Source organism: Entelurus aequoreus, linkage group LG01 (genome assembly GCF_033978785.1).
Source record: "Entelurus aequoreus isolate RoL-2023_Sb linkage group LG01, RoL_Eaeq_v1.1, whole genome shotgun sequence".
Lineage (NCBI taxonomy): Eukaryota > Metazoa > Chordata > Actinopteri > Syngnathiformes > Syngnathidae > Entelurus > Entelurus aequoreus.
In genome coordinates this window covers 56928856-56945219 of record NC_084731.1, presented here as the reverse complement: position 1 = coordinate 56945219, position 16364 = coordinate 56928856, and the positions used below count along the sequence as shown (strand labels likewise).

Sequence of the window (16364 nt, the reverse complement as noted above, 5' to 3'; positions counted from 1 at the left end):
AACCTTGGAGAGGACCGCATATGTGGGTAACCCCCCCCTCTAGGGGGGACCGAAAGCAATGGATGTCCTTACCTTAGTAGGTATTGGTCCTTTCCCCCCTCCTTGGAGCTTTTTTGAATACCGAAAGAACCAGAGATGCCCGAATTTGGCCCGTCATGTCATTTCGTATGACCTTCTAAAGCAGACCTGGGCAAATTAAGGCCCGGGGGCCGCATTCGTTGATTGTAAAATATGTCAATGGAGAGGGGGTGTGACGTTCATTTTTTGTCTATATTCATTGTTTTATCGTTCATAGTTAATATTGTAAATCAAACATTCTTTATTTTCATGTACATTCTGGGTGTCTCATTCAGTAAAAACATTTAAAATTCCATTACTTTTTTTAAGGCGGTCTGTCGTAACGTTTTAGCATTCAACCAGACATTATTGTGAGGACCCAAGCACACATAATGTACAGCAGATTTTCACAGCTTTTTATATATATATATTTATATGTATATAGATAGATAGATAGATAGATAGATAGATAGATAGATAGATAGATAGATAGATAGATAGATAGATAGAAATACCGGCCCCCAGACACATTCTTTTCTCTAAATTTGGCCCCCTGAGTCAAAATAATTGCCCAGGCCTGCCCTTAAGGGTGGCTACCAAATATACTGTATTTTCCATACTATAGAGCGCGGCGGTATTCAAGCCACACCCACCAAATTTTTGAAAAACGAAATATGTTTACATATATTAGCCGCACAGGACTATAAGCCGCAGATATATACCGCGATGAAAGCTTTTGTAAATGTTTATTTACATAACTTGTTTCCAAACGGTGTCAGTAAAACGGCTGATCAAACAAAACAGAAGTCATCGTCATGGACCCGCTAGCTGCGCAAGCTAGCTCTCCAATCAGCGAAACAGACTCAATAACTCCACAGTGACATTTTGGTGAATTTACTGAGGAACTTGTGAAACTGAAACAACACAAAAATAATGCCATTGTAAGTTAATATTACTAACACAGACACTCGTAAAATGTGTTAGCTTATTAACTAATTCTAACGAGGCTAGTTTGATTACAGTACGATAGCACGTACAAACATGCATGAAAACACTCCTACAGACATCACACACGGGCTGGTTTAGTAAGTAAGAATTATTTTAAGTGTATTGTAAAACTTACAAACGTTGCTTGCAGCACAGCACAAGTTGCTGGGTCAATGCTGGCTTTCGCAACATTTGCCTTTCTTCTTGTTTTTCACCACGCTAAAGTGTTTTCCCTGATTATAGACTGCCTTCGCTGTTCACACTTGGTGACTATTTGTTTTTTTGGCTCCATGTTTGTTTAGCGTCTTGAGTTTTTGTATTTTATGGTTTGTGACGTCTGGTATTCGTCTCTTCAAGGCCTACTGAAACCCACTACTACCGACCACAAAGTCTGATAGTTTATATATCAATGATGAAATCTTAACATTGCAACACATGCCAATACGGCCGGGTTAACTTATAAAGTCAAATATCCGTCTGAAAACGTCTCGGTATGATGACGTTTGCGCGTGACGTCATGGATTGAACGGAAGTATTGGGACACCATTGTGTCCCAATACAAACAGTTCTGTTTTCATCGAAAAATTCCACAGTATTCTGGACATCTGTGTTGGTGAATCTTTTGCAATTTGTTTAATGAACAATGAAGACAGCAAAGAAGAAAGCTGTAGGTGGGATCGGTGTATTAGCGGCTGGCTACAGCAACACAACCAGGAGGACTTTGGGTTGGATAGCAGACGCGCTATCCGACGCTAGCCGCCGACCGCACCGATGATTGGGTGAAGTCCTTCGTCGCGCCGTCGATCGCTGGAACGCAGGTGAGCACAGGTGTTGATGAGCAGATGAGGGCTGGCGTAGGTGGAGAGCTAATGTTTTTAGCATAGCTCTGTCGAGGTCCGTAGCTAAGTTAGCTTCAATGGCGTCGTTAGCAACAGCATTGCTAGGCTTTGCCAGGCTGGACAGCATTAACCGTGTGGTTACAGGTCCATGGTTTGGTTTGGTGTCTCCTGATAGTAGAAGTAATAGTAGTATTGTTGATCTTCTGTCTATCCTTCCAGTCAGGGCCATGTTTCTTCTGTTTCTATCCGCAGTGAAGCACGATGCTATCACGTTAGCTCCGAAGCTAAAGTGCTTTACCGATGTATTGTCGTGGAGGTACAAGTCACTGTGAATGTCCATTTTGCGTTCTCGACTCTCATTTTCAAGAGGATATAGTATCCGAGGTGGTTTAAAATACAAATCCGTGATCCACAATAGAAAAAGGAGAAAGTGTGGAATCCAATGAGCCCTTGTACCTAAGTTACGGTCAGAGCGAAAAAAGATACACCCTGGCGTCCTGCACTGCACTCTAATCCTTCACTCTCACTTTCCTCATCCACAAATCTTTCATCCTCGCTCAAATTAATGGGGTAATCGTCACTTTCTCGGTCCGAATCGCTCTCGCTGCTGGTGTAAACAATGTGCAGATATGAGGAGCTCTTCAACCTGTGACGTCACGCTACTTCCGGTACAGGCAAAGCTTTTTTATCAGCGACCAAAAGTTGCGAACTTTATCGTCGATGTTCTCTACTAAACCCTTTCAGCAAAAATATGGCAATATCGCGAAATGATCAAGTATGACACATAGAATGGACCTGCTATCCCAGTTTAAATAAGAACATTTCATTTCAGTAGGCCTTTAGGGGGTTGAGGTAATGTCATGATCCGTTACCCGGGTCATGGCTTGATTTATGTTTAGTATTTTTTTTTCCTATGTTTTAGTCTGTTTCCTGGCTGTACCCTCTTTCTTTCCTTCGTTACAAGCCATTACCTCTTACTAAGCCATAGTAAGGTTATTTTACTTTGATCTTTTTGTGGTTTTGTTTTGGTGAATTTAGAAAGGAAAGAGGGTACAGCCAGGAAACAGACTAAAACACGGAAAAAAAGCTACTAAACCTAAATAAAGCCATGACTCGGGTAACGGATCATAGCAAAAATGTACATAACAGAAGCAGAGTTGCATGTTAACTGAATTAGACACACAGTCCGTGTGGTAATCTCTACCACCTTATAGTTATATATGTCGGTATTTAGTTATATTGTAAAACTTACAAACATTGCCGATACTAAGTACTGTAGTTACAGGATCATACATTGGTCATATTCAAATGTCCTCTGTGTCCAGGGACAAATTTCCTGAGTTCATAAACATAATATAAATTTTAAAATAAGTTTTAAAAAAAGTTTAAAAAAAATTGTGATGATAAAAAATCTACAGTAGTGATCAAAAGTTTACATACAATGTCATGGCTGTCTTGAGTTTCCAATCATTTCTACAACTCTTATTTTTTTGTGATAGAGTGATTGGCGCACATATTTGTTGGTCACAAAAAACATTCATGAAGTTTGGTTCTTTTATGAATTCATTATGGGTCTACTGAAAATGTGACCAAATCTGCTGGGTCAAAAGTATACATACCGCTAGGGCTGGGCGATATGGCCTTTTTTTAATATCTCAATATTTTTAGGCCATATCGCGATACACGATATATGTCTCAATATTCTGCCTTAGCCTTGAATGAACACTAGATGCATATAATCACAGCAGTATGATGATTCTATGTGTCTACATTAAAACATTCTTGTTCATACTGCATTAATATATGCTCATTTTAAACTTTCATCCAGAGAGGGAAATCACAACTAAGTCAATTGACCAACACTGTATTTATTAAACAGTTATTAAGCAGTGGCACAAACATTAATGTCATTTCAAAACAGAAAGTGCAAGATTGTCAGTCATTTTAAAACAAGCTATGAGTGCACTTTTGTGCATGATGTTTCTAAGATGACAAATCAAAACAACACTAAATTAAAGTGCACTTTTTGTACAGAACACCACTACAATAGTTTAAAACAAATAAAGTGCACTTTTGTGCATGATGTCACACAAGATATTTCAATAAGTGTCAAATAAAAATTAGCTGCTTAATAGGAAATCAAATTGTGTACGTCCTTCTCTATGTGGTAGGTTCCTGCAGAGGTTATCTCCTTCTGTTGTTGACTATTTTTTTCATACGGTGTTGATCTGGAAATGTTTGCCTCTGCATTTTGATGGTGTGGCACCGAACGGAGATGTTGACATGCGGAGTAAGCACCCTACATTCTCTAGCAGGTGACTTTTCAAATGATGCTACATATTAGCAGTAATGCTACTTTTTGTAGCAATGCTTTTTCCCCACACTTGACAAATTACGGTTGTCTGTTCGACATATTCCCACTTGAAGCCAAACCTCTGCCAGACGATGGACCCCCTGCTGTTTTTCTTGGGAATGAATTCTTCCTTCATTTGTTACCAGATTCGCACCTTCGTTCTCTCGTATTACCACTCGCACCACAGCTAACTTTAGCCATGCTACTACCTCTCTGCTGCGCGAGGGCGTATACGTATGTGACGTATGTCGTGACAGTATGTGACGTATGTAAGAAGGTGCGCTCGCTGTCTGTGAGAAGGACAGACAAGAAAGAGTGGGAAGAGCCTGCAGTGTAATGTCCGCAGCTAAAAGCAACTGCGTGAGAACGTATACGCGAATATCACGATATAGTCATTTTCTATATCGCACAGAGAGAAACCCACGATATATCGCGTATATCGATATATCGCCCAGCCCTACATACAGCAATGTTAATATTTGCTTACATGTCCCTCGGCAAGTTTCACTGCAATAAGGCACTTTTGGTAGCCATCCACAAGCTTCTGGTTAAATTTTTGACCACTCCTCTTGACAAAATTGATGCAGTTCAGCTAAATTAGTTGGTTTTCTGACATGGACTTGTTTCTTCAGCATTGTCCACACGTTTAAGTCAAGACTTTGGGAAGGCCATTCTAAAACCTTAATTCTAGCCTGATTTAGCCATTCCTTTACCACTTTTGACGTGTGTTGTCCTCTTGGAACACCCAACTGCGCCCAAGACCCAACCTCCGGGCTGATGATTTTAGGTTGTCCTGAAGAATTTGGAGGTAATCCTCCTTTTTCATTGTCCCATTTACTCTCTGTAAAGCACCAGTTCCATTGGCAGCAAAACAGGCCCAGAGTGTAATACTACCACCACCATGCTTGACGATAGGAATGGTGTTCCTTGGATTAAAGGCCTCACCTTTTCTCCTCCGAACATATTGCTGGGTACTGTGGTCAAACAGCTCGATTTTTGTTTCATCTGACCACAGAAGTTTCCTCCAGAAGGTCTTATCTTTGTCCATGTCATGTCAGATAAAACCAAAATCGAGCTGTTTGGCCACAATACCCAGCAATATGTTTGGAGGAGAAAAGGTGAGGCCTTTACAGTGGATGTCATTTGTAGATCCACCCATGCCATTCCTTTACATTAAGGGGTGCTAGCATTTAAAGCACCAGTTCCATTGGCAGCAAAACAGGCCCAGAGTGTAATACTACCACCACCATGCTTGACGATAGATATGGTGTTCCTTGGATTAAAGGCCTCACCTTTTTTCCTCCGAACATATTGCTGGGTACTGTGGTCAAACAGCTCAATTTTTGTTTCATCTGACCACAGAAGTTTCCTCCAGAAGGTCTTATTTTTGTCCATGTCATGTCAGATAAAACGAAAATCGAGCTGTTTGGCCACAATACCCAGCAATATGTTTGGAGGAGAAAAGGTGAGGCCTTTACAGTGGATGTCATTTGTAGATCCACCCATGCCATTCCTTTACATTAAGGGGTGCTAGCTTTTAAAGCACCAGTTCCATTGGCAGCAAAACAGGCCCAGAGTGTAATACTACCACCACCATGCTTGACGATAGGAATGGTGTTCCTTGGATTAAAGGCCTCACCTTTTTTCCTCCGAACATATTGCTGGGTACTGTGGTCAAACAGCTCAATTTTTGTTTAATCTGACCACAGAAGTTTCCTCCAGAAGGTCTTATCTTTGTCCATGTCATGTCAGATAAAACAAAAATCGAGCTGTTTGGCTACAATACCCAGCAATATGTTTGGAGGAGAAAAGGTGAGGCCTTTACAGTGGATGTCATTTGTAGATCCACCCATGCCATTCCTTTACATTAAGGGGTGCTAGCTTTTGTTAGCGGTGACGCCGGTGAGCTATTGTATCCTCTTACGGTGTGTAGTGAAGCATTTTTAGCTATTCAGTGATAATTCTACTTGTAAGAAATCTACTATTCTGCTCTTGCTTTTTGCTGGTTAGCTTAGCAGATAGCTAACATGATATAATCCTTGATGAAAAAAAGAGTCCCAAGCGTCTAGTGTAGTTTAGGTCTTTTTAGTGAAGGATCAATCGTATATTTTGTAAAACTGTGAACAAAAACACATAAACAAACATTTTACATTCAGCATACGTCTATATACAACATACATGTTTACGTAGCATCCAAACCAACAAAATGCTGCCAGTAATTAGCTTTCAACAATGGGCACAAATATCTTACTAAAGCAGTCTTAAACTGAAAATGCACAAATAATGTGTCACAATATACATATACATGTTACATTCACATAAACTTACAGGTTTAGACCTTCAAAGTCTTCAAAGTCGAAAAGAAAGCTTAAAGCCTGCAGTACGTCCTGTTTGTTTGACATCTGCTCTCAACTGTTCTCTACTGCTCTCTGAAACACACCCTCACTAAACTGACTATGGCAAAACAGGAGGGTCAAAATAGAACACAAACTGCAAAACTGATTTACACCACTAGGTGTCTTAGAAAATAACATTGTGGGGCATAACACTCCCCGTCTGGTATTTTAAGATACCACTATGTCTTTTTACTGAGGAGCAGCACGACCTCTGAAACGGGTCTGGAATAAACCTTAGGGGTACCCTGTTTGATGATCTTCACATTCACTTTTCGAATCATTCCGTCACGGCTGTGGAATGTTTCCTCAATGATGCCGGTGGGCCACTCATTCCTCTTTACTTGAGTGTCTTTGAGGAGTACCACATCGCCTACTTGCAAGTTTGGTCTTTCTGACTTCCACTTCCTGCGTGGCTGATGGGTCGCCAAGTACTCTTGTCTCCAACGTTTCCAGAAAGTTTCGGCAAGACTTTGAACTTGCCTCCATTGCTTGTTATAGAGATCTTTCAGATCCTTGTTCCCTAGAGGAGCAGATACTGGATCAGTCTTTTGAGTAAGCAACATTGCGGGCGTGAGAACTGCTGGCATGTCAGGATCAGACGATACTGGAACTAGAGGTCTTGCATTCATGAATGCCATGATTTCACTCATGAGTGTCACAAGTACCTCGTGGGAGAGGCGACAGTTGTCCTTAAGCAACATAGCATCCAAAATGCGGCGTGCAATGCCGATCATCCTTTCCCACACACCTCCCATATGAGAGGAATGTGGCGGATTGAATATCCAGGTACAGCCTTTGTCCTGCAAGTGAGCTTTCAACTCCGGGTCTTCAGAGTTTATTTGCAGTTCTCTGCAAGCTCCAATAAAGTTTGTGCCTTGATCGGAACGCAGGAGTCTCACAGGCCCTCTGATGGCGGTGAATCTCCTTAAGGCATTAATTAAAACTGGAGGTTGACATTGTCTCTATGAGCTCGATGTGTACCGCTCGTGTACTCAGACAGGTGAACATGACTGCCCAGCGTTTATTCTCTGCATATCCACCTCTTGTCCTGCGCGCTGAGATGGTCCAAGGCCCAAAGACGTCCAGTCCTACGTTCGTGAAAGGAGGATTCAGGGTAAGTCTATCCGCAGGTAAGTTAGACATTTTCTGTTCTTCGAGCTTTCCTCTCATTCTTTTGCAGGTGACACATTTTTTTTATAATGTCCTGCCCAGCTTCTCGGGCAAATCATATAGCAGATGTAGATGCCCATATCGGCTGTTCAGATTTACTTTACAAAAGAGAAGTGTAGGATACTTCTCTTGTTGCCTTACTTGTATTTTGACTTTATTAAATGTATTTATATTATCATTTGGTGCAGCCGGGCCGCAGCAGGAGGGGATAGAAAGAGAGAAAAAGGAAGACAGAGGGGGGAATTGTGGGGACAAGAGGGGGATTAGACAGAGAGACAAAAACAACAACAGCAAACACAACAACAACAACAACATTTGTTTATCACACTTGACACAAGTCTCTTACTTCCTGTTATCCACAGTCCAGCTGTCCGAACTGCGCCGTCAGTGAAGTGTCTGCCTTGATGGGCCACTTGCTCGTGGTAGTATCGTACCAACAAGGTAGATAGATATGTGATTGTCTTTTGGAAGAATGATCGGATGCTTTTCTTCCCAGGTCATGTCTGCTGCTGAATTCCGACCTCCGACTCTCAGCAATCCTTCATCGTCAAAGATGGGATCCAAACTCTTGAGCGGACTGTGTCGAGACAACTCTTCACCCTTTGCTAGGCTTTTCATTTCCTCTTTGTACACATCTTGTTGTGTTGTTTTCAATATGACCAGTCTTGCTTGACGGAGTTCATCCTTTCTCTGGATACCGTCTGAAGTTTTCCAGAAGACTCTAGCCTTTTGGACAAGCTTGGCTATTGCTCGAGTAAGAGATTTCCAGCTGGAGAATCTTTCAAACCGGTGAGAGCCAATAAGTCCAATTGTGGCTTTCGTAGCATTGGTTGAAACTTGAGGGCGAACTTCTACATCAGTCTCAGGATACAGAAGGTTAAATGCCTCTGGCTGTGGAACTTCATCTACTTCTGGATTTCTTAGAAAAGCTGGACCTGTCAGCCAGTTGGTATCTGGTAGGAGAGCCGCTGACACAGACCTAGATCCGTGATCTGCAGGATTAAGTTTGGTTTTGATGTAGTGCCATTGCTCTGGGGTAGAGGACCTTCTTATTCTTGTCACTCTGTTTGCCACGTAGACATAGAAGTTTCTGGACGCATTATGTATGTAGCCCAGTACGATCTTGCTGTCTGTGTAGAACTTGACTTTGTGAATCTCTACATCGATGTCATCCATTATCGTCTCTGCAATTTCCACTGCCAAGACGGCTGAACACAATTCCAAACGAGGGACAGTGTGAGCAGGACGTGGAGCCAGCTTGGATTTCCCCATGGTAAACCTGACATGGCTGTGTCCTTCTGTATCGATTGCCCTGAGGTATGCTACAGCTGATATAGCCATAGTTGATGCATCTGAGAACACACAAATCTCTCTGTATACTGTGGCGAGCAGAGAAACAGAGATGTAGGTTCTCTGGATCTGGAGCTGCATAAGTTCCTTCAGGGAATCTTTCCAGTCATTCCACTGGGTTGCTTTGTCTTCTGGCAGCGGAGTGTCCCAATCATACTCTTCTGGGGAGACATCTCTCACGAGAGCCTTGCCCTGAACTGTGACAGGTGCCACGAACCCCAAGGGATCATAGAGACTGTTGACCACTGAAAGGATTCCCCTTCTTGTAAATGGCTTTTCTTTGTCAGACACACAGAAGGAGAAACTGTCTGTTTGAAGGTCCCATCTGAGGCCTAAACTGCGTTGGAGTGGTAGTGGATCAGATGTCAGGTCGAGATCCTTAAAGCCTTTGGCAAGGTCTTCTGGGGGGAAAGTGTTGCTGTTAGATGCTATCTTATGTAGCCTGATGCTTGACTCTGCCAACATCTCCCTTGCATTTGACAGTACGGTGATGGTTTCCTCAGCATTGGAGAATGATGCAAGCCCATCATCTACATAGAAGTTCCTCATTATGAACTGCTTGGCATCTGTACCATGTTCTCTCTCTCCCTCTTCAGCTGCCCTTCTCAAGCCATAAATGGCCACAGCTGGCGAAGGGCTGTTACCGAACACATGCACCGTCATTCGGTATTCAGTCACTGGTTTTGTGAAGTCGTTGTCTTCGAACCACAAGAATCTTAGAAAGTCACGGTGTTCTTTCCAGACTGTGAAACAGTAAAACATCTGCTGTATGTCGGCGGACACTGTGGTGCTCCCTGCGGAAGCGAATAAGGACTCTAAGAAGGGTATTATTCAGGTCTGGTCCTTTCAAGAGGACGTCGTTGAGGGAAATGCCTCCATGTTTAGCACTAGAATCAAACACCACGCGTATTTGATCCAGCTTTTGAGGGTGATAGACACCAAAGGTTGGTAAGTACCAGCACTCTTGCTTCTCCTTCAATGGTGGAGCTAGCTCTGCTTGTCCTGACTCAAAGATTTTCTGCATGAACTCTGTGTATTGTTCTTTCATAACTGGCTTTCTTTCCAGTGTGCGACATAGAGATGACAGTCGTTTTGCCGCTTGCTCTCTATTGTTCGGCAGACGTTGTATTGGGAAACGGAATGGTAAGGGTGCTACCCAGGTGTTAGCATCATTCATGTAGACATTGTTGTCCATGATCTCAAGGAAGGCTTTGTCATCAATAGACCATGCTATTTTGTCATCCTCCTTTGTCCTCTCAAATATGTTGCTTCCAAGTTCATCAGTGTCATCTTCCAGGAGATCTGTCTCTTTACGTGACCTTGGTGTGTTCTTGTCGAACTTTTCTTTCACATGAATAACACTTGTACATGGACTCAGGAACGACGTCCGTCCATTAGGTAGGACATTGGTCCTATAGACATTAATGCTGCTTGGCTTGTGGACTCCCTTTAGACATACGTCTCCGACAATGACCCAGCCGAGGTCCAATTTCTGAGCATATGGTGCATTGTTGGGTCCATTGTACTGTCTACGTACTTTGTGTACACGTAGGATGTCTCTGCCGAGAAGCATGACAATATCTGCGTCAGGATCAATAGCTGGTATTTTATCTTCCACTGGCTTGGGGTGCGGATAATGATGTGCTATTTCTGCTGAGGGGATCTCTGCACGGTCATCGGGCATCATATCACACTCAATTAATGTTGGCAGTGGGATCTGTACACTGCCATCTATTGACTCTACAATAAGATTATTTGCGCGTCTTCCTAATGTTTCCATGACCCCTGCACATGTTTTAAGGGTGTAAGGAGTGGCACCTGATCCAATGCCAAACAGGTCAAATAGCTCACTCTTGGCCAGCGACCTGTTACTCTGCTCATCGAGGACAGCATATGCTTTAACAGCTTTCTCTCGTTGACTTGCAGGGTATACACGGACCAAGCATATTTTGGAGCATGATTGGGCGCCAACTGCCTTCCCGCACACCTCCGTGCATTTTGACTTGACCTCTGGACGCTCTTTCTCTTCTCGCTCCCCGCCTTGATCTTTGATGACAGCAGAGCTCTCTGGTTTTCTTACTGCTGGGCCAGGGTGTAAAGCAGTTGGGTGCCTACTACTGTCGCACTCTTTGCACTGCACAGTTTTATCACAGTCCTTGGCAAAGTGTCTTGTTGAGGCGCATCACTTGAAACAGATGTGTTTCTCTTTAAGGTAGGCTATCCGCTCCTCTAAGCTTTTGTTGCGGAAGCCATAACATTTTCTTAGGGGATGGGGCTTATTATGTAAAGGACACACTCTGTCTGGATCTTCAACCCTTTTCTCCTCCTTGTTTTGCTTGCCTGCATCTGCTTTGGACACATCAGTTTTCCTGGTGAACACAGATTGTTTGATTTCTTTCTGTAGTTTATCTGTCCTGTTTGAACCACCAACAAGCTCAGAAAAGCTGGGGTCATTTCGTATCTTTGCTTGGTCTTGAATAAACTGTACAAAGACGTGAAAAGGAGGATATCGAACTTGAAAGTCTTCCTTATATTTCGAGCCAAATGAGATCCACTTCTCCTGAAGGTATATAGGGAGCTTCTGCGCTATAGGAGTGACTCCCCGGGGAGTGTTGAGGTAAGAAAGTCCAGGTAGGAATCCATCTCTTCTTGCTGCTTCCAGCTCTAGCAATAGATCTCCTAGTTCCTGTAATTTTTGGTTGTCCTTATTTGCAATCCTTGGAAATTCCTCTAACCTCTTCAACATAGCATCTTCAATGATTTCAGCTGACCCATAGCATTCTTCCAGCCTCTTCCACAACTTAAAGAGTCATTCTTTAGCTTCATGGATGTGGGCTGAACGGATTCGTTTGGCCAACTCTGCAGACTTTGGTCCCAGCCACTTGGACATTAAATCTAACTCCTGGCTGTAGGTGAGGTTCAAGCTGCCAGTGGCATTGATAAAGGAAGCCTTCCATGCCCAGTAGTTCTCAGGTCTATCATCAAACATCAGGAGGCCAGTGCTAATTATTTCTTTGCGAATGAGGTATTTTTCTAAGTTTGATTGATCACATGGGGGCATGTAGTTAAATGCACCTTGGTGGCTAGGCTGCTGGTCTCGGTGGCGTGCGAAGTGAAGTTGGTGTGTGAAATATCTTTCTTGAGGGAATTTCACAGGACTTCCACGGCGTTGTCGGCTGTGGGTGGTGGGTCTGCTCTGGCGTTCCTCTTGCCATTTGTGCAAAAAATTAAAAGAGTTGCTTTTTTCTGAACAACTGCTTACATCCATACCGTGTATTTCCATATCACCGTTGTCCATGTATTGCTGGTACTTTGGCGATAAGACGTAATCACCGTTGTCCATGTACTGCTGGCGCTCTGGTGAATAAAGGGCTTTTTGTATTGGATGCCGGAGTTGTTGCTGACCATGATCCACAGAATGTCGTTGCACATATTCCCTAGTGCGTTGCTGTGACGAATAGGGAGCCAGACCTGTTACACTTTGCCTTGAAGGCTCTCCAACTTCATCCTCATAGGCTTCCAAGACTTCAGCCTCAGCGCATGCTGCTGCAGCAACAGTCCGTACCTTCAGCGCGTCAAGGCTAGCTTGTACTTCAGCTGCTCTACATTGCTGTTCCGCTTTAATCTCCGCTTTTTTCTTTGTTTGTTCAGCTTCGAGGTCCGCTTTTTTCTTTGATTGTTCAGCTTCGATCTCCGCTTTTTTCTTTGTTTGTTCAGCTTCAATCCGTGCCTGCTCGATTTGCATGTTTGCTTGTCTTTGCGCAAATGTAGCCATGATTCTTGCAGCTTCGGCTCTGGCTCTTGCTCTGACAGCCAAACCGTGTGATCCATGACTAGAGCTGCCAGAGTGATTAGTACGACTGGAGCGTTCAGAAGGTGCACATCGATCTTCAGGTTTAGGGTTTTGATCATCCATGATATGTTGTTGAATGTCTTTCTGGTCTGCAGTTGTAATGGCTCACTTTCCTTTGTAAGCAGACTGAATGTTAAACCTTTTTACTATTCTGCTCTTGCTTTGTGCTGGTTAGCTTAGCAGATAGCTAACATGATATAATCCTTGATGAAAAAAGAGTCCCAAGCGTCTAGTGTAGTTTAGGTCTTTTTTAGTGAAGGATCAATCGTATATTTTGTAAAACTGTGAACAAAAACACATAAACAAACATTTTACATTCAGCATACGTCTATATACAACATACATGTTTACGTAGCATTCAAACCAACAAAATGCTGCCAGTAATTAGCTTTCAACAATGGGCACAAATATCTTACTAAAGCAGTCTTAAACTGAAAATGCACAAATAATGTGTCACAATATACATATACATGTTACATTCACATAAACTTACAGGTTTAGACCTTCAAAGTCTTCAAAGTCGAAAAGAAAGCTTAAAGCCTGCAGTACGTCCTGTTTGTTTGACATCTGCTCTCAACTGTTCTCTACTGCTCTCTGAAACACACCCTCACTAAGCTGACTACGGCAAAACAGGAGGGTCAAAATAGAACACAAACTGCAAAACTGATTTCCACCACTAGGTGTCTTAGAAAATAACATTGTGGGGCATAACACCTACTTTGTTTGTCGCCATGGAGGCGAGGATTAGTGATTTAGAAGTAGCTAAAACACTGCCGACTGCGGCTGGATGTTAGCTGCTAGCTAGCTAGCCATGTCTTAAAGCACCTCTTCCTGAGGGTGTTTCAGTGTTATAACTTCACCTTTATTTTTATTTTTTAAGCCAAAATGCGTCCGTTCTCCCTTTTCTGTCTACACACTGTGTCTGCTTGTAAGTACTCTGTGTGTGTGCTGCCAAATATGCTCCTCTGCTCGTAAAAACAGCAATTTCATGACGTGACGACGCGCCGTCATGCCTATTATAGTATAGTACCGTTTTTGATTTATTAGTACCGCGATACTATACTAGTACTGGTTAACCATACAACCCTAACCACCTTATAGTTATATATGTAGGTATGAGGCTAAATTCCTCACTCGAGGTGTTGTTGTGTGTTAAAAATCACTATTTGGCCCACGGACCACTGGCACCTTTTCCCTGTTTGGGCACCCTAGCTATAGTACTTGAAGGGAAAAACTCACAAATACGTGAACATTATTTTGCCTTTTCTCATACAAACCGTTTCTTTATAAAGATGACATTTTTTACATAAACAGTTTTGTCGCTTTTGGTAGATGATTCCAATTCAGCAATGAAAACAAATATGTTTGGTATAGTATAGCAACCTTGCATTTGATATGGTCCCAGAAAGTCAACATTCCTTCTCTATGATGCGATTGTGCCGCTTTATCCTGGAGTTGGCATCCTCCTTCTTCACTAAAAGGCCGTCTGTCGGCCTCTTACTCATTGGTGATGCATGAAATGACTCCCGAGCAGGACACAAAAAGATGTGAATCGCTGCGTAGGGTCACTCGATTGTGTTTTCCTGTATGGCCTGTGACAGTCTTTCATCGTAAAGCTCTTGTCTTACCTGAGGATTAGGTGGATCAGACCTTGATTGACAGATCTTCCTTTGTTCCTCCTGTAGGATCACCGTGTTTGGGGTTAGACGGGAGCGCAGGCGGGAAACTGGTACAATACACCCGAGGTGGAGGGGGCCCGATGGCAGATGAGGTCTCCTTGGATTTGTATGCGCACACGCCCGCATTGGTGTAAAGGGGTGTTGCACGTGCGTGATTGTCGGCAGAGTCTGTCCGCATGTGCAACTGTACGTGTGTGTGTGTGTGTGTGTGTGTGTGTGTGTTCTTGTATTTCCACCCTCCTTGAGACATCAACAAGGAAAAGTACCTTCCATTTGAGGACCGGTGAACAAGTTACGACCGAAATCATGGTCCCAATACGGAAAACAATTGCATCTAATAGAGAGCCACAGGACGGCGTGGCGAAGTTGGGAGAGTGACCGTGCCAGCAATGTGAGGGTTACTGGTTCAATCCCCACCTTCTACCATCCTAGTCACGTCCGTTGTGTCCTTGAGCAAGACACTTCACCCTTGCTCCTTATGGGTCCTGGTTAGCGCCTTGCATGGCAGCTCCAGCCATCAGTGTGTGAATGTGTGTGTGAATGGGTGAATGTGGAAATAGTGTCAAAGCGCTGTGAGTTCCTTAAAAAAAGGTAGAAAAGCGCTATACAAGTACAACCCATTTATCATTTACATACCAGAGTCCGTGAACATTGCTCCAAAGTCAGGATTTTTGGTTGATTTAATGTGCATACAAAAGTAAACACTGACAGGTGCAAAAGGCAGCATTATATGATAAAACAAGACGGCAGCTAAAGAAGGACTTCCCTATTCATCCCCGAAAAAACCTGCCAGGTGAACAGCTGATTTTACGACTTCCGGTGCTGACGTAAGACAACCCCCCGTCCCATATATGACCATAGGATGAACAAATACACTACGGAACTAAGACTATAGTGGCCATTAACAGTTAGCTTTTACAGCTGGGTTGCCCAATGTGCGGCACAGAAGCCATCTGTGGTCCGTGACTCGTTTGTCATAGGCCTTAAGCACATTACAAAAACAAAAAATAGAGATCCCATTTGCACCCCTGGTGGTGAAATCTATCAAAATTAGGGTTGTCCCAAAAAGGAGGGATTTTTCAAATTGACCGTGTATCGGTTATAAAAGTGCTCCCCTTCTGGCCAACATATGTAATAACAATTGTGTGTAAGAAATTGAAATGCCAAAATTATTATTTTTTGAAATAAAAGAAATATGTATATAGAGATATACTGTAATAACCAATTACACAACCAAAAAAAACATTATTAACTAAAAGCTTACCTTTTTCATATTTGCATAATTTGCATATATTATTAATGTTGTAAATACAAATCTTTATGTATCTAGAAAGGGTGGTCCTGAAGAGGATGGCATTTTTCGGTGGTCTCAAGAAGGTGACAAATACAAGGATATGTGTGTGTTTGTGTGTGTGTGTGTGTGTGTGTGTGTGTGTGTGTGTGTGTGTGTGTGTGTGTGTTTGTGTGTACGCTGAGCCGGGCTGTCAGTCTCCGCCATGTTTTACAGCCCGTTTGCCACGCACGGTGATTAGAACTGTCGACTCTGATGTGACGACACGGGCTGAAAGCGCAGCAGGGGAGCGCGGAAGCAAAGAAAGACCGGCAGCAAGACGCTGAGGGTCAGGCAGAGATCAGAGAGGGAAAGGGAGAAAGTTTGAGAAAGGGACTTGACCTTGACAA

General features: G+C 43.0%; 1 protein-coding gene across 2 annotated transcripts; it reads right to left on the bottom strand.

Annotated features, from left to right (window-relative positions):
• Positions 1–7584: 7584 nt before the first annotated feature.
• LOC133654931 (uncharacterized) lies at positions 7585–13593 on the bottom strand. Of its 2 annotated transcripts, XM_062054818.1 has the most exons (3): positions 13499–13593; positions 8149–13287; positions 7585–7720 (listed from the first exon to the last, which is right to left on the bottom strand). In XM_062054818.1, the coding sequence occupies exon 2, from the start codon at positions 9912–9914 to the stop codon at positions 8187–8189; it is 1728 nt and encodes a 575-aa protein (XP_061910802.1). In that variant the 5' UTR covers positions 9915–13287; positions 13499–13593; the 3' UTR covers positions 7585–7720; positions 8149–8186. The 2 variants fall into 2 exon arrangements, with proteins under 2 accessions (XP_061910802.1, XP_061910795.1); XM_062054811.1 differs by having other exon boundaries at positions 7585–13287.
• Positions 13594–16364: the final 2771 nt, after the last annotated feature.